The sequence below is a fragment of the Cydia amplana genome, chromosome 14, assembly GCF_948474715.1.
Source record: "Cydia amplana chromosome 14, ilCydAmpl1.1, whole genome shotgun sequence".
NCBI classification, from domain to species: domain Eukaryota; kingdom Metazoa; phylum Arthropoda; class Insecta; order Lepidoptera; family Tortricidae; genus Cydia; species Cydia amplana.
Genome location: NC_086082.1, coordinates 6,775,693 through 6,793,884, shown reverse-complemented (window position 1 = coordinate 6,793,884; position 18,192 = coordinate 6,775,693). Strand labels below are relative to the sequence as shown.

General features: G+C 38.7%; 1 protein-coding gene across 5 annotated transcripts in view; it reads right to left on the bottom strand.

Moving 5' to 3' along the window:
- The window catches only part of LOC134654013 (protein brunelleschi), a 32,009-nt gene that overhangs the window by 5,512 nt on the left and 8,305 nt on the right, over positions 1-18,192 (bottom strand). The window contains exons 5-14 of one of the 5 annotated variants that reach the window (XM_063509392.1): positions 17,417-17,593; positions 16,200-16,829; positions 15,489-15,653; positions 14,943-15,103; positions 10,013-10,069; positions 8,980-9,160; positions 6,797-7,290; positions 1,191-1,501; positions 554-635; positions 52-176 (exon numbers count right to left, since the gene is read on the bottom strand). In XM_063509392.1, the coding sequence (XP_063365462.1) occupies positions 52-176; positions 554-635; positions 1,191-1,501; positions 6,797-7,290; positions 8,980-9,160; positions 10,013-10,069; positions 14,943-15,103; positions 15,489-15,653; positions 16,200-16,829; positions 17,417-17,593 (2,383 nt within the window). Of the gene's footprint in view, positions 1-51; positions 177-553; positions 636-1,190; positions 1,502-6,796; positions 7,291-8,979; positions 9,218-9,282; positions 9,340-9,404; positions 9,462-9,525; positions 9,583-10,012; positions 10,070-14,942; positions 15,104-15,488; positions 15,654-16,199; positions 16,830-17,416; positions 17,594-18,192 lie in introns of all 5 variants that reach the window. The other 4 variants (XM_063509388.1, XM_063509391.1, XM_063509390.1 and 1 more) reach the window with 4 other exon arrangements.

Genomic DNA, 18,192 nt, shown 5'->3' with positions numbered 1-18,192 from the left:
TCCCGACCATCTGGCAACCCTACCTATAGTGGACTGTACCAATGTACTTACATTTCCGCAGGCAGCACGTCCCAGTGAGTGATGGACACACTCGGCAAAAGTTCTAGATTGATCTGTAGCGTGGATTGCCGACAGTGCATATCCTTACCTCGGCCTCCGGAATACCTTATTATCACCTACAAAACAATACAAGTATTAGCTATAGATTTTTCACTGCTTTATTTGATTTATTTTTCACATGGGACTAATTCTACGTGCTTTTGAATGTTCGCAAGATCCGAAAAGATCACGGGCGCAAGCGTGCCAATCTAACCGTACTTGAAATCATAATTTAAGTTTACAATGAGCAATGACAGCGTACGCCATAACAACTATAAGCGTTGGCGCTTTGAGTACGACTTTAGGTTTTCTTGGCATAAAAATTATTAAACTGTATGAAATCATGATGTTGCATCAATGCGAATAGCTCTCAACCGAGAATTGACTTTTAAATACCTATAATGATACAATGTTTTTATTCAGTTCAAATCTAACATCAATAAATAAAACTAACCTGTGTTTCAATCTGTCTGCCGCGCGAAGGTGGCATCACGGATATAGGAGCTGACCAGTTGGTCGTGTGAGAATTGGTTGACCTGAAAACAACAACCATATAAAGTATTTGCTGAGAGTCTATTTCGAAGTTCTTGTCATTGGCACCCAGGGATGCAATATTGTTTTATCTTCCCACGTTGAAGAAGTAATGCAATGCGGCAAAAGTGTAAATGTAAAATGACTTAGCAACAGTTTGGTAGTTCGTGAGAAATAATAAGCAACTTGTATTTAATTTGGACATACCCACATATTTATAAGAATATACTTATACAACTTCACTATAAGCATGTTCGTGTATCTATTTTTATATGTAATGTTTCGTAAATGACACGTTCTAGTTTTAATTAGTTATTTGTTATTAATTAATTTGTTAATAACCTGCATGCTCACTCATATTTTATGATTTATCTTGTATTTTCTCTATTTAAGTGAAATGTTAAATTTCTTTTTGAGAAAATAAAGTTTCTTTAACCACAAAAGTTCGCTTTATCGAATATTTTTTTAGTTATCATGCTCGTAGTACCGGATAAATGACAACTAGAGGCCTCGGAGCGCCTACTAGACTGATAAAACACTAGAAATGACAAAGGAAATACCTGAAACTGCCAGAAAGATTCCTATTAGGCACCAATCCACTGCTTAGCGACGTATGTGCATTAGAGCTCTGCGTAGGAAGCGATGTCTGAGCATTAGGCACCGGCGACCCAACCCTCGAAGGATAGTTCGAATTCAAACTGTTCGGGAACATGTTTTCACCGCCCACGCCTCCTAGGTCTAGGAAGTCCGCTTCCCCGTATAGCTTCATGGTTATGGTGGCAGTCTCGTCGGGCTGGATCGGCAGCTGCGATTGGATGTCTTCGTTTGACCATTGGAATACCTTTGATTGGAGCTGGGTGTCCATGTTTGACTAGAATAAAGGCAAAAGGTAAGATAGGTGTAGCTGGTCAAGAAAATCTTGTCAGTAAAAAAAGGCGCGAGATACAAATTTTCTATGGGACGATATCCCTTCGCGCCTACATTTTTCAAATTTGCCGCCTTTTTCTACTGACAAGATCTGCTTGACCAAGTATACCTAAAAAATCAAGATCGTACACTGGCCCTAAAAATACGAAGGCAAAAAAAACCGTACCCAAAGGTTGTCTGGAAGAGATCGCTTTTTAGCGATAAGACCGTGTAATAAAATTAAAGTGAATGTAATTAAAAATATAAGTTGCAATAAAGTACAAAACACAGAAAACCCGGACTGACTCAGTGAAACGCGTAAGTGTATTCAAATTCTGCCGCACTTACGCCCTTTAGTATACAGAAGCTCGCTGCTTGGTGACTGCGAGAGATTTCCAGGAATCGCCGCGAACTTTGTGTTTTTAAACTAGCATGTAAATATCGATTTTGAAGACTGCACTTACAGAGTTAAGTTATTGTTGTATTGTATATTATTACTGAGTGAGTTAGAGATTAATACTATGAGTCCGCCGGCAAAGTGTGACAAATGCGAAAAAAGAATCTCCAGCAGGCGTTCACTGGACTGTTCCTTATGTCATCTTCGATACTGCGTAGACTGTCTGGAGCGCATCGGAGTAGCTAATAAAAGATACACTTTAATGACAATTGACAATAAAAAGAACTGGAAATGCCGTGAATGCTGCCAAAAGCCTCCATTTAATAAAAAATCGAAAGATACAAGCACACCTCTCTCGAAACCCAGTACTGCTAAAGCAAATCAGACCCCAACGGAGAACTTAAAAATCACATCTATAAGAAATCTCCAGGACCTGCACTTAGAAAGCCCGAAGATGCTTGATTCAACCACAGAGAGCACCTGCACACTCTATGAGTTGGGAGACACGTTGACGTCACCGGATATAACTATTACACCCAACAAAACAATAATATCAACACCAGCTAGCATAACTTTTTCGCCGAATGACACGACACCAAACAAGTTGAATCTTCCATCAAGTAATGCGACGTGCGCGTTATCAGTAGACGACTTTAAAAAAATACTAGACGAGCGATTAAACAACCACAGAATAACAATTTTATCGGAAATAAAAACTACTATTCAAAGTGAAATTAATGCAGCAATAGTAGGCTTGAAAATAGAATTAGACCAGCGCACTAATGATCTATGCCTAGAACAGAAAAACATAAATAACAACATCAATTTAATGTCACAGAGAATAAAAACATTAGAAGAAGAAAACAACAAACTACGGAATGATCTGAAAAAAATAGAGGTGTCGATAAAATCTGATACACATTTACATGTGACGGACTCTTCAAATTTAAAAAAAATGGACTCGTCTACTTGTAAGAAAATAGTTCTACATGGACTAGAAGAGCAATGGGGTGAAACCGGGGAGTTGGTAGAGAAACATCTCGGAAGCATATTCCATGACATAATGAATATAAATACTGTTGGACACATCGAGGACTTGCATCGGCTAGGTAAAAGAGGAAACAGGCGCCCGTTGGTCATCGAGTTTTTAAGCAAAAAAATGACTAGGTACATACTACAGCACAAAAATTACTTTAAATATTCAGGACTGAGTGTTACTGAGTATCTGGATGAAAAGTCCCTGATTGAGAGAAGAACGCTAATCGAAACTTTAAGAGAAGCAAGAAGAACGGGGAAACATGCAATAATAAGAGACAACAAACTAGTAATTAACGGTAAAGAAATATTGCCTGAAAGTTCAGTCAATTACACAGAACAAATAACTGGATATGACAAGAACACAGCTCAACACCAGACACCTGTAGAATGTACTACAGGAATTTATTCATTTCGAAACTGATTTTAAGTTACTCATACAGAACGTCCAAAGTCTAAAAAATAAGACCCACATAATAGAAGCCCTGACTACAGATCAACAATACCAAGCATTATGCCTTACAGAAACTTGGATCTCAGATGAACAAAAAGATGCTATACAAATTGAAGGTTACGTAACAGCTGCAAGTTTCAATCGTCTGAAACACAAAGGCGGAGGAGTGTCAATATTGCTACGAGAAGATATTCCTTACCATGATAGACCGGACTTTGCAGACCTATCAGTAGAATTAGTTATAGAATGTTGTGCAATAGAATTAAAACCTGATATTATATTAATTGTTGTGTATAGAGCAGACCGTGAGATCGAAACCTTCTTCGAAGTACTAGAGCAACTCTTAGGTAAATTAAAACTAAAAAGCCACAAACATATTATAATAACAGGTGATTTTAATATAAATAAATTTAGTAACTCGAATAACTTTAAAAAACTCATAAATGTGATGCTTGAATATGACCTCCACCAAATTGTAAATGTGCCCACAAGAGAAACAAGAGTTCAACTTGTATAGATCTTTTGTTTACTAATAATAAAAAATATAATCTAACAGTTGAGGATAAAGGTATATCCGACCACAAAAGCTTATTATACGAATTTAAAGAGAATAATTTATTGAATAATAGTTACACTGATAAGTTTGTTTATAAACGCAACTATAGCCTGCATAATATTATGCTATTTAAAAACGCGCTAAGTCAAATTGATTGGGATAAACAAATCATAAACTGCCAAACAATAAATAACAACTATAACAATTTTGATAATAAACTACAGAAATTACTAGACACATACATACCTCTAAAACTTATCAAACAAAAAACCAAAAAAAGTAAAGTCTGGCTAACAAAAGGCATCAAAAAGTCATGTCGTCACAAAAGGTTGCTAAGAATATTAGTGAACCAAACAAACAATTTAACTATAACAAAACACTATCAACTTTTTACAAAAATACTAAAACATTGTGTAAAGGAAGCTAAGCGAATAAATTACATAAAAAGTATGAGTATTTCTAAGAATAAGACCAAAAGTATGTGGTATGCTATAAAACAAATTACGAGAAAACAATCATCGAAAACACAGCTCAAAAATATTGAATTAAAGATATCAAATATCGATATTAATTGTCCTCAAAAGATAGCTAATCACTTCAATGATTTTTTTGCAGATATAAGTGAGCAATCTCATTACAATGGCACTACGAGTCGGCCTGGTGCAGTCTCACCTGTTAACTCATTGTACTTACTTCCAGCAACTGAGCCAGAAATACTTAAAACTATACGTAATATGCCGAATAAATACAGTTGTGGGTCAGATGAACTGCCCCCTATACTAATTAAAACTTGCGCAGATGAACTAACCCCACCAATAACTAAATTAATCAACCAATCCTTCCGTGAATGTTGTTTCCCAGAAAAATTGAAAATAGCGAAAATTAGACCCCTTATAAAGAAAAACGGTAAAAAAGATGATCCTAATCAGTACAGACCCATAGCTTTGCTCCCTATAATATCAAAAATTTTTGAAAAATGTATAACCAATCGTATTTATAACTACTTAGAAAAATATAAACTCTTAGACAAAAACCAGTTTGGATTTCAGAAAAATAATTCAACCACTCTTGCAGTATACACTTACATACAAACAATATTGGAACACATCAGAGATAAAACATACGGGGTCGGATTGTTATTAGACATGTCTAAAGCTTATGATAGAGTTTCACATCCCATACTACTTCAGAAATTATACAATATAGGAATCCGTGGCCCAGTTCATGCTTGGCTAAAATCATATTTACAGGACAGAAAACAATATGTACAAATAGATCATTACAATAACCAACTTCATCAGATGCAGACATTTAAATCTACTCTCCGAACCATAAACAATTCCATTCCCCAAGGTAGCGTACTCGGTTGCGTACTTTTTTTAATTTATATAAATGACCTACCAAAAATAACAGAACACACATGCATTATGTTCGCTGACGATGTATCCCTCCTGTTTAAATGCCCTACAAGCGAAGACGCTAATACTCTCATCACCGAAACATATAGAACAATAGGCGATTGGTTGCAAGACCACAATCTGGAAATTAATAATAAGAAAACGAAAGCCGTCCAATTCAGACCCCATCAAAAACAGCCCATAGATATAAGTTCAACATCCGGAAAACTAAATGTAGAAGAAGTATCAGACTTTACATTATTAGGCTTCACAATTGATACTCATTTGGATTGGAAACGACATGTTGCGCGAATTAAGAACAGATTATCTTCCTTTGTGTTTGCCTTATATAATCTAAAAGTAAATACCGATGAGCAATGTGCTCTGTCAGCCTATTACGCGTATGCTCACTCATTATTAAGTTATGGCGTTCTACTTTGGGGACACAGCGTTGATGCACATGACGCATTTATTATGCAAAAAAAGTGTATACGCATCATAGTTAACATCAAAATACCCTCTAGCTGTAAACCACATTTCATTCGACTCCGTGTATTAACCTTCCCTTCATTATATATATTATATATAGAAACAGCCAAATTTGTACGTAAAAATATTAACCTCTATGAATCCAATACAAATCCTCGCCGAAATCATGATTTAGCCTTACCGGAACCCAAAATAGAGATGTTTAAAAAAAGTCCATACTACAGGTCTATCCACATATATAATAGCATTCCCAGACAAATTAAATCAGAAGAAAATTATAATACATTTGTTAATAAATTAAAACAACTACTTATAAATAAAGCCTACTATTCAATAGCCGAATTTTTGGAGGAATAACAATCTTATGTCCATACTTTCACAATTTACATGGTCTATTTTTCATAATCTTGCAAATATATCTAAGACCTAATTAGAGTAATTGTTGGTTTATGTAATGCAATTTTTTTTTTTATATAAACTACGACCATTTATTGTAATAAGACTTTAGTATAAGATTAAAACTAATTGCTATACCCTGTCCGGGTTCATGTTCACATATGTGTACCTTGTATACTTATAATGTTGTACATGATTGCAATGATTAAATGATTAAATGATTAAATGTATTGTATTGTATTGTACCCGAACTTTTAAGGGCAGAAATTATTAATACGTGTATTAAAAATATGTAAATGTGCTCAGAAATGTTCAAATAGTTTCTGTTTTTTACCTATTTTTGGGCTAGTGTAAAACATCCCCGCATCCAAAACCCAGGATGACCGGGGTATGGTTGTAACATAATACATAATGGATCATGCGCAAAAACTGGAAAACTTGGCAGTCAATAAACTTAGTGTACGATTGGGACGTTATTTTAGATATATTGTAGGTAGGTATAGCGAAATATAACTAAAAGATTGTCAAAACCTTACCTGAATCGCCAAATCCAAATACTCAATAGGCACATTACTCGTATTAGTTATCTTCATAGTACAATCCGTGCCTTCACCATTATGCAGCGAAATATTCGTAATACTCCCAACATTCTCTACATTAGGCAGGTTCAAATTTCCAGATGGCGCCACTGTAGTCTCTATAGTTATCGTGGGTAGGCTTGGGATTACTTCTATAGTGTATGAAGCTGGGAATTTGTTAGGGGTAGGCATGTTTTTGAGTCTACAGTTCGACTTGACGCCTAGTGTATGTGTAGAGTACCCCATAATTTGTAAATCGCCCACTTCTTTTGGAGTTCCGTGGAGATTGACTGTGGTGGGGGAGTCGGGGGGTAGGATGATAGTTTCTGGAATGGATTCGAAGACTATTCCCGAGGTTAGAAGGCGCATGTTAGATACTTTTAATTCGAACGGCAGCGGGTTGGTTAGTTTCATTTGGACCTCGCATATGTCGTCTTCTACCCAGAGGTATTCTGAAAAAAAAATACACCTTATTGGAAAACCTGCTTTACATAAAAACTAAACTTTATACTTTTTTAAATTACAGTATGATCCGGCGAACAACACATTAACAGCTATTTTTTTACTAAGTCAAAACGGTGGCTAAATCATTTACGTTTATAAAGCTCACTTAAACAAAATGGACAGAAATTTTGCTTCGAACGAGATTCGAACTCGTGCTCTTCTGGAACACTGGACCAGACCGGCTGAGAACTACAAAAAATTGCTCTAGCCTTGTATATTGTAGAATATAATATAATAATATGCAAGAATATGCAATTATGATACCTATGTACTTATACTTAAATACTATTGTATACTGACTTATAACGATGTGTTATTAATAATAAATTTCATTTCATTTCATTTGTATATTTTTCCATTAATTCTTTTTTTTGCTTAAATCTCGCTAAACGCAATTCGCTAACTATGTATTTAACTAACTAGTCGCTAAAATAATAAAATTGCCTTCTTCGTTATTTTATTTAGAACTAGGTTGGGATCGTATAATAGGGTATTTTCCTACTACTCAAATTATCTTCTTTTTAGGGTTCCGTAGCCAAATGGCAAAAAACGGAACCCTTATAGATTCGTCATGTCTGTCTGTCTGTCCGTCTGTCTGTCCGTCCGTATGTCACAGCCACTTTTCTCCGAAACTATAAGAACTATACTGTTGAAACTTGGTAAGTAGATGTATTCTGTGAACCGCATTAAGATTTTCACACAAAAATAGAAAAAAAACAATAAATTTTTGGGGTTCCCCATACTTCGAACTGAAACTCAAAAATTTTTTTTTCATCAAACCCATACGTGGGGTATCTATGGATAGGTCTTCAAAAATGATATTGAGGTTTCTAATATCATTTTTTTTCTAAACTGAATAGTTTGCGCGAGAGACACTTCCAAAGTGGTAAAATGTGTGTCCCCCCCCCTGTAACTTCTAAAATAAGAGAATGATAAAACAAAAAAAAATATATGATGTAGATTACCATGTAAACTTCCACCGAAAATTGGTTTGAGCGAGATCTAGTAAGTAGTTTTTTTTTATACGTCATAAATCGCCTAAATACGGAACCCTTCATGGGCGAGTCCGACTCGCACTTGGCCGCTTTTATTATATTTCTAAACGATTTATTAAATAGAACTTATGTTTAAAAATAACTGCCATATCTATATTTTTCTAGTAATTATCTAATGCTTTATTTTATGCATGGTGTGAAATAATCTATTTTATATACAGTCAAATACCCTATTGATAAATGGTACTTATTGAATGAGTAACATCCTAAAAACTGCCACATAGAACCATTTTTCCTTCAAAATCCTATCTGGCATCAGGAACGGAGTACCTATAGGATTAGGGGGAACTAGTCTGCATTCACATTGTAATTTTTTTTTTTATATTTTAGAAACATACAGTCGTTTACAAACAGTACTTATATATACAATATTGCTTAAGTTTAGACCTAGAGTTTCATTTGTTTCATAAAATCAACAGTCTGTTTTTTTTTTTGTTTTTTTTTTGTTTTTTTTTTTTAAGATTACAATTTTAAATGTTACCCAAAACTAAACATTTGAGAGCGTAAAGAAAGGAAAAGATGCATTATTACCTAAAGAAAAGCACGTTTTAAAGTATTAGTAAATAAAAAAGTAAAACTCACCCATCTTCCCCTCATCCTTCTTAGCCTTCCTCTCCAAACTGCCAAAGTGTATGGGCGTGAATATGAACGGTCCGCTCTGCGTCTTGCACTTGATGAGGTGCGGCGCGCGCGCCGGCGGCGCGGGGCGCGGCGCGAGCGCGGAGCAGGCCGGCACGTGCGTGAGGTTGGCGGGCGGGATCACCTCGCCCGTCTCTAGGACTAGCGGGACTGGACCGCCTTCGCACTGCGCTGATAGGGCCTGGAAAAACAGTCTACATTCAAATGCGGGGTGTTTTTAAGCGTGAGGTTGGCGGGCGGGATCACCTCGCCCGTCTCCAGGACTAGCGGGACTGGGCCGCCTTCGCACTGCGCTGATAGGGCCTGGAAAAACAGTCTACATTCAAATGCGGGGTGTTTTTAAGCGTGAGGTTGGCGGGCGGGATCACCTCGCCCGTCTCCAGGACTAGCGGGACTGGGCCGCCTTCGCACTGCGCTGATAGGGCCTGGAAAAACAGTCTACATTCAAATGCGGGGTGTTTTTAAGCGTGAGGTTGGCGGGGGGATCACCTCGCCCGTCTCCAGGACTAGCGGGACTGGACCGCCTTCGCACTGCGCTGATAGGGCCTGGAAAAACAGTCTACATTCAAATGCGGGGTGTTTTTAAGCGTGAGCTTGGCGGGGGGGATCACCTCGCCCGTCTCCAGGACTAGCGGGACGGGACCGCCTTCGCACTGCGCTGATAGGGCCTGGAAAAACAGTCTACATTCAAATGCGGGGTGTTTTTAAGCGTGAGGTTGGCGGGCGGGATCACCTCGCCCGTCTCCAGGACTAGCGGGACGGGACCGCCTTCGCACTGCGCTGATAGGGCCTGGAAAAACAGTCTACATTCAAATGCGGGGTGTTTTTAAGCGTGAGGTTGGCGGGCGGGATCACCTCGCCCGTCTCCAGGACTAGCGGGACGGGACCGCCTTCGCACTGCGCTGATAGGGCCTGGAAAAACAGTCTACATTCAAATGCGGGGTGTTTTTAAGCGTGAGATTGGCGGGGGGATCACCTCGCCCGTCTCCAGGACTAGCGGGACGGGACCGCCTTCGCACTGCGCTGATAGGGCCTGGAAAAACAGTCTACATTCAAATGCGGAGTGTTTTTAAGCGTGAGGTTGGCGGGCGGGATCACCTCGCCCGTCTCCAGGACTAGCGGGACGGGACCGCCTTCGCACTGCGCTGATAGGGCCTGGAAAAACAGTCTACATTCAAATGCGGGGTGTTTTTAAGCGTGAGGTTGGCGGGGGGATCACCTCGCCCGTCTCCAGGACTAGCGGGACGGGACCGCCTTCGCACTGCGCTGATAGGGCCTGGAAAAACAGTCTACATTCAAATGCGGGGTGTTTTTAAGCGTGAGGTTGGCGGGCGGGATCACCTCGCCCGTCTCCAGGACTAGCGGGACGGGACCGCCTTCGCACTGCGCTGATAGGGCCTGGAAAAACAGTCTACATTCAAATGCGGGGTGTTTTTAAGCTTGAGGTTGGCGGGGGGATCACCTCGCCCGTCTCTAGGACTAGCGGGACGGGACCGCCTTCGCACTGCGCTGATAGCGCCTGGAAAAACAGTCTACATTCAAATGCGGGGTGTTTTTAAGCGTGAGGTTGGCGGGCGGGATCACCTCGCCCGTCTCCAGGACTAGCGGGACGGGACCACCTTCGCACTGCGCTGATAGGGCCTGCAAAAACAGTCTACATTCACATGCGGGGTGTTTTTAAGCGTGAAGTTGGCGGGGGGATCACCTCGCCCGTCTCTAGGACTAGCGGGACGGGACCGCCTTCGCACTGCGCTGATAGGGCCTGGAAAAACAGTCCACATTGAATGTGAACGACTTTCGATATCGGGCCAACTTCGGAATAATATCTATTAACGAAACCTCGAACCTACTAGGAATCCTCTAAACGGAGTTTAGAGCAATTATTTCATGAAACCGATGCTGCCAAAAATACGGGGGTGCGGGGGACGAGGTGAGCGAATCCCGTGCCGTGATTGGTCCGTTCAAAGACAGGGACCAATCACGGCACGGGATTGACTCGAAGATGGAGTAAAACTACCGTATAAGTGGCAGAGGGGGTAGCGTTACTATGCTCAGTCTAGAGGATGTCTTGTCTGTGGTTGTACGGAACGACTTTCGATATCGGGCCAATTTCGGAACAGAAGAAAGGCCAGGTCAAGAGCACCCTAAACCGGCGAGCGTGTATGTATGAGGAATGTTATGAAAGTAACGGAAGCTAAAGAGGTATGTCAGGATCGTAGCAAGTGGAAATCCGTGGTCTCTGTCTACTCCTCCGGGAAATATTTAGGCGTGATTATATATTATGTATGTAATGTAGGTATATGTATTATTATTCTCTTTATTTGTCTCCAAGCTTAAGTTAGGTTATTTTATAATATGGATATAAAAATAAAATACAAAAACATTTACAAAAAAAAAAGCGGCCAAGTGCGAGTCGGACTCGCCCATGAAGGGTTCCGTATTTAGGCGATTTATGACGTATTAAAAAAAAACTACTTACTAGATCTCGTTCAAACCAATTTTCGGTAGAAGTTTACACGGTAATGTACATAATATATTTTTTTTAGTTTTATCATTCTGTTATTTTAGAAGTTACAGGGGGGGGGGGGGGACACATTTTACCACTTTGGAAGTGTCTCTCGCGCAAACTATTCAGTTTAGAAAAAAATGATATTAGAAACCTCAATATCATTTTTGAAGACCTATCCATAGATACTCCACACGTATAGGTTTGATGAAAAAAAAATTTTGAGTTTCAGTTCTAAGTAGTCATTCAGTCATTTATTCAATATTGCATTGTCATGTACATAATAAGGTGTTACAATTTAAGAGGCCAGTTCATGACACCCTGTAAGGGCACACAATAGTAGGTACTTATATTTACAGTTATATAGGACTTTATACGATTCTATCAGGTTATATAACATAATCATTTAAAGTTACCAATTATTTAATAAAATAGCATCTACATAGTCACATAAATTAATTCAGGATTATAATGTCAATAAATAAATTGGAATATTAAATAGTTAATGGAATTATTTTGTCAAAATATAGTATAGTTTATTTTCCGGACGTCTTTTCTAATCGTATAGTTAATAGTAGATTTATTGTTGGTACTAGTAGGTCAAGCTATAATTAAAAAAAAATAATAATTAAATCCTAAATTAATTCAATGTCATACTTATTATCTAGCGTATTATCTTCGAGAAACGATTTGACTGTGTAATAACAATTTTCTATTAACAGGGTTTTTAGTCTAGTGTTAAACATTTTGTCATCTGGTTCGGCTTTGATAGCATTAGGGATATTATTAAAAATTTGTATACATTTGTACTGCGGTCCTTTTTTATACATAGCTAAGGTAGATCTTGGCACTAACAGCTTATTTCTATATTGGCTTCTAGTTTTATACGTATCGATTTTCGGTGGGAATAGTTCTGTATGTTGTCTGACAAAAAGTGCAGCCTCCAGTATAGGGAACCCCAAAAATTTATTGTTTTTTTTTCTATTTTTGTGTGAAAATCTTAATGCGGTTCACAGAATACATCTACTTACCAAGTTTCAACAGTATAGTTCTTATAGTTTCGGAGAAAAGTGACTGTGACATACACGGACAGACGGACAGACAGACAGACAGACATGACGAATCTATAAGGGTTCCGTTTTTTGCCATTTGGCTACGGAACCCTAACAATACAAAATACTTATAAACATATTATAAAAAAACCTAACCTAGGGTGCCGCCAGCAGCGGGGCAAGGCCCAAGCTATTATTATTATTATATGTGAATGCACAGGCAGCTTAAAGCTGATACGTGCACATCAATGTCCACTTGTGTTTTGTAGTCTACGAAAGTGTTCATCGAGTTTGTTTTTAAAAGAGTTTATCGAGGGTGCACTGATCACTGACTCATGATCTGATATATTCGGAACAATATTTATTAACGAAACCTCGAACCTACCTACTAACCTACGATCAATAGTACATACAACGTAACATTCAAAATACATAAACAAAACAATAAATCATGCAGAAATCAGTAGACGCTTTACAAACAGGAATGCTAAAAAAATCGCCAGATTCATAAAAGAAGACGTAGGTCTAGGTATTAGGTAACCAAACGTCTGTAACGTTCTACGAATACAAGCAGAAGCAATACAGTCCCACTTGCACCATTCCACTAACCCGGGGTTAACCGGTTAAACCTGGAGTTACCATGGTTACCAGTACAATTTGACACTAGGTTAACGGTTTAACAGCTTAGTCCCGGGTTATTGGGATGGTGCAAGTGGGACTAAATATAGGACACATCGAGTAATAGGTATTGTCTTGTTTCATAACTATTCATTGAACAATGAGATAAAATAATCTTACCTCCATCTTCTGTGCATGTAAAGAAATTATAATTATAGCTGGTCAACCAAATCTTGTCAGTAAAAAAAGGCGCGAAATTAAAATTTTCTATGGGACGATATCCCTTCGCGCCTACATTTTTCAAATTTGCCGCCTTTTTCTACTGACAAGATCTGCTTGACCATCTATAGTTATGTTTAATATTATTTTTCTCAAAAATGGACGGCAAAGTCGACGTTGCCGGTTAAAAAATAGGTCGCGAAGTGCGTAGTTTATGGTTAGTCAAAGAATTAAAAAGTTAAAAACATTGCAGTCTCGATTTCGGGACTGTAATGTTGCATACAAATTCCATTATTTGTCGGGTTCCAAACTTTTTAAACGTTGAAATGGCCATATCAAATGAAGGCATAGGTCCATTAAACAGCCAAACAGAGATCAGTACTTATTATTATAATGTTGGTACCGCAACTATTTAGGTTGTCTCAAATAGGTTGGCGTATTTTCAGCTGAAATCTTTTTAATGGTTTTACTTTTTTCTGTGAAAATTAGAACGTTGCTTCTGTAAAATATTTCTATGTATTATATTACATTTCTTGCACCATTTTTGAGAAAAGCACTATATATGACTCGGCTGGAAGGCTACTTGCTGGCTTCGGATTCAATTAAACGGACTCCCAAGGTCGTCCGTTTAAAACGAATCCTCAGCCAGCAAGTAGCTACTTCCGAACCTCGACAATAATGTACTATTAAACATGTTCATTTACTGTTAAGCACCAGAAATAATATTCGTTTAGTTTCGAAAATGAGTTCTCCTGGTGAGTAGTGGTGAGATGATGAATTAACGACGGAGGAAAGAAGGGAATGGTCCTCTGTTCAGTTTTGTTGCCCGTATCTTTTAAACTATTAGACGTTGTTGCAATAAATTGTACAAAAAATACTGCCGACCGCATTATCCGCTATGAGATCGTCATGCATGTGTCATGACACAGGGCGGACGCGCCATACATCAGTACACACACACTCACACACACGCGCACACACACACACACACACACGCACACACACACACACACACACACACACACACACGAACACACACAAACACACACACACAATCGCACACACACACATTATAATTAAGTATGTATATAATTAATAGTATAATACTAAATAAATTGTAAATTAGATATGGAAGAGCGGTGCCTCCCAGCACAGGTTATTTTGTGAATAACTTACAGGGAGACACCAGCCATTTTTAAAAATATGTAATGGTTTTTAATGAAATAAAGAATTTTGTTGTATTTTTGTATTTTGTATACATCAAAAATCATTTGCGTTTATATGTGTGCGCGGCACGTCTGTACACGCGTCATTGTGTATGTGTGGGTAAGTCACTATACTGAGGACGCCAGAAATCCGCCAGAATCATGTCGCGGGGCGAGGTAATGCGAGTCGGGGCGGGGCGGTGCGTGGCCGTTCTGTATGATAATACTATTACTTATTCTGTCGTCATGAGTACACTTGAAGCAGCTGAATTTGCATGTTAATTGTTTCAAAATCGTAACTTTTACCTGAAGTTGTATAGCGAACTCCTTATGCTGCTGCTTGGTGAGATGCGGCCACATAGTCTGCAGTAAAAACGTCATGTGCCGTGTAGCAAGCGCAGGGTGCCCCATACGGCGTGCAGCGATCACCAACTCTTGGAGTAACTGGATTTGAAGGGCTGGCCAACCTGTAGAAAAAAAAAGTTTTTTTATAGCTGACTGCATGGGATTTTAATCATTATCCATATCATCACTGGCCTTAATACAAGGCGGCTAAAATAACTGCAGAACTCAGCAAGAATTTTGGCCCATATACCTAACCCTTCCCACGTAGTTTTTACGCCTTTCAGTTCGATGTTTAAAGTGGTCCACTGTTTCAATGGCCGACTGCTCAGTGCATGCCTGCTCTTGTTGTTTAAAAGGTTTAGGTTATACTCTCAGTGCTGAATGTGCTGATTAGGACACAAAACACTTTTTAATTACTTCCCAGATCTAAAATGCATGTTTCGTAGCGATGTTTTTCTTCACCAAAGAGTGAAACAGTGGTGTCAGAAATAGTAGCGTAGCTCTCACCAACTTGATGCTGTATGACGTAGTTGGGGTCTAGACTGAGCTTCTGCCCCGGGAAGCTGTGCAGCATGAGGTAGTAGCACCGCTGCCAGTCCGGGTTGGGGTTGTTACTGCTGACGTGTCTAGATGCCGCCAGGCGCTGGCAGAATGCGGCTTTGCGAAGGAACCCTAAACATACAATTCTATTTTAAAATTGTAATCTTTTAGGCCTTGGTCTTGGGTTGACACTGTAGGTATGTTGCGTATAGCATTTAGAATCTCACATTGCATGTCATGATGTCAAGATAAGAGCATTTCTATAAGTCGTTATTTCAACTCGGTAACTCCAAGATCGCATGAATAAAATTGGCTGCATTTTTGTCTAAATAAATATTATTACATTTTTAATAAATTGTTTTTTTTTAACATTTATTTGTATTATTGTGATGTATGATTATTATTGTTTTTGTAATTTTATTTGAATATATCATGTATGGATCATAGTTATCTGAAATAAATGTATTTAGATTTTTTTAATTTAATAATATGTTTTTTGATCTGATGTATTCGTTTCAAACCCAGCGTAATATAGCTAAAAATGCCCAAGGTTCCTATTGCTAGAAATGCTTTAGTATATAATCAAAATTATGTAGGTACCTAATTAAATTACGATGTAAAAAAAGTAAATAATTGTAGTTATTTTGTGTATCAATCTATTATAATAAAATAACGTACCTATTTCCATGTAAAGCTCAGCAAGCGTGTCAAATCTCTGTATCTTTTCCTGCTCGCTCAAAGTGAGATTGATAAATATCACATTCTGAAGGAACCCCGACACGTGGAGACAGTTCCACTGTTCCACTGCGATCCTCGCCGCTTTGAAGCACGCCTCCGTCTCAATTATACCAGCATTCTGATACTTGCTATAATGGATAATAGCTTTACGATATTTCTCTACAATATCATCCCCATTTAGCAGGTATTGGTTGATTATTTGAGATTGAGGCTGCCGAGGTATCGAAGGCAAGTCTGGACCTAAGTAGGATTTTTGACTCTGGTATTCAATGTCACTGGATGATGCTAAGGATTCTGAGTCTGCATTGTCAGTTTCAGATTGTCGCGAAGAGGATTCGATACTGTCTGATGACGAAGGGGTTAGTTCACCGGGGGGATTGACTGGGCTAGAGGTCTTTGAAGACCGGAGAGGGGAGGTTTTGAATTTTCTGAAAGGGTCGGCTTGGGATTGGAATAGGGTTAGAGATTTCGATTTGTTGGGGGAGCTCTCTTGTAAGCTTGCGTTTCTTTGCAGAGGGGCGGGGTTTCTCAAGTTTGGATAGAGAAGAATGGCGGATGATGCGCAGAGGCCTGAAAAAAATAAACAGTTTTCAGTAGGCAATTACAAGATACTATAAACCGAAATATTTTCTACCGAAATTTGTTCTAATACTTCTATTAGCAAAGATACTATAAAAGTCAAGGACAAATAATACCCATGAAAGGGCTCTTGTAAAAGTTATAAAGAGTTTTCAAAAAAGCGCGGATCAAATCGAGCAAATAACGTTGCAAGTGCGTGCAGTCTAAATTTGAACCACCTGAATTTCTGAATGGCAAATCTGCATTTAATCATAATATTCATAATACCTACTTAATTGTTTTTTATACCACGTCGATAGCAAACAAGCCCACGCCCCGCCTGATGGCAAGCGATCACCGTAGCCTATGCAGGCCTGCAACTCCAGGGGTGTTTTACCTCCCAGTTCCATTTGATTCACCCTTTTTGAACTCTAATGGCGTTATTTATAAACGGCTGCTAACTTAATCAGTTAATGATTGTCATTTGTCCCTATCTGTTGCTATGCCATAGAGAGGGACAAACGAAGATCATCAGCTGATTAACTTTGCTGACGTTTATGAATAATGCCGTAAATATATTTGATGTTTGCATTGAATACCTTCTTTAGCAGCGGCCAGCCACAGCCAGTCATTGACCGATCTCAATATCTCCGCAGACGAGTGGTAGAGACTCAGGCTTTCATTCACGAGACCGGATTGAAGGGTCAAGTCTGCTAGGTTCTTCGTGACGCGGCCCATGCAACGTTTTTTGTTGTTTCGGGATTCCATATCCAGCCCTGGAAAAAATGATTAGAGATACACTTTCACACAATGAATTCACACAATCACAAACACTCATAAGTCTGGCAATCAAACGCTCATTTAAAAAGAGTAGAAATTAATAAGTGGCAACACTGTAGTGTCGTCCCGTTTTTCTTAGCTTGATTTGAAAGGGACGACACTACTGTTTTGCCACTTTTTAATTTCTACTCTTTTTTGCCAGGCTAAACATCATTATTGCACATTTCAAGAAATACACATTAGTAGCAGCCGCCGATTAAGTATGCGCTAAACATCTAAGTTTTTCCGATTTCACTTTGCATTTTCAACAAGTACCTAAAAATAACAAGAATCAACTAACTCAGGGGTCGGCAAATAGCGGCTCTTAAAAACTTCACAGTTTGTGTTCTTAGACCGCTTAAAACAACATTTGTGACTCCTAAAACTGTGATATCTACTCCGGCTGACTCTTAGGGCCACTTGCACCATTCACTAACCCGGGGTTAACCAATTTGTTACGTACGTATGCTGGCTTGCTGGCTAGAACCGAACTGGGGGTACCCGCAGATCTTCTTATCTACCCACACATGTCAATATATAACATGCCTTTCCCTCT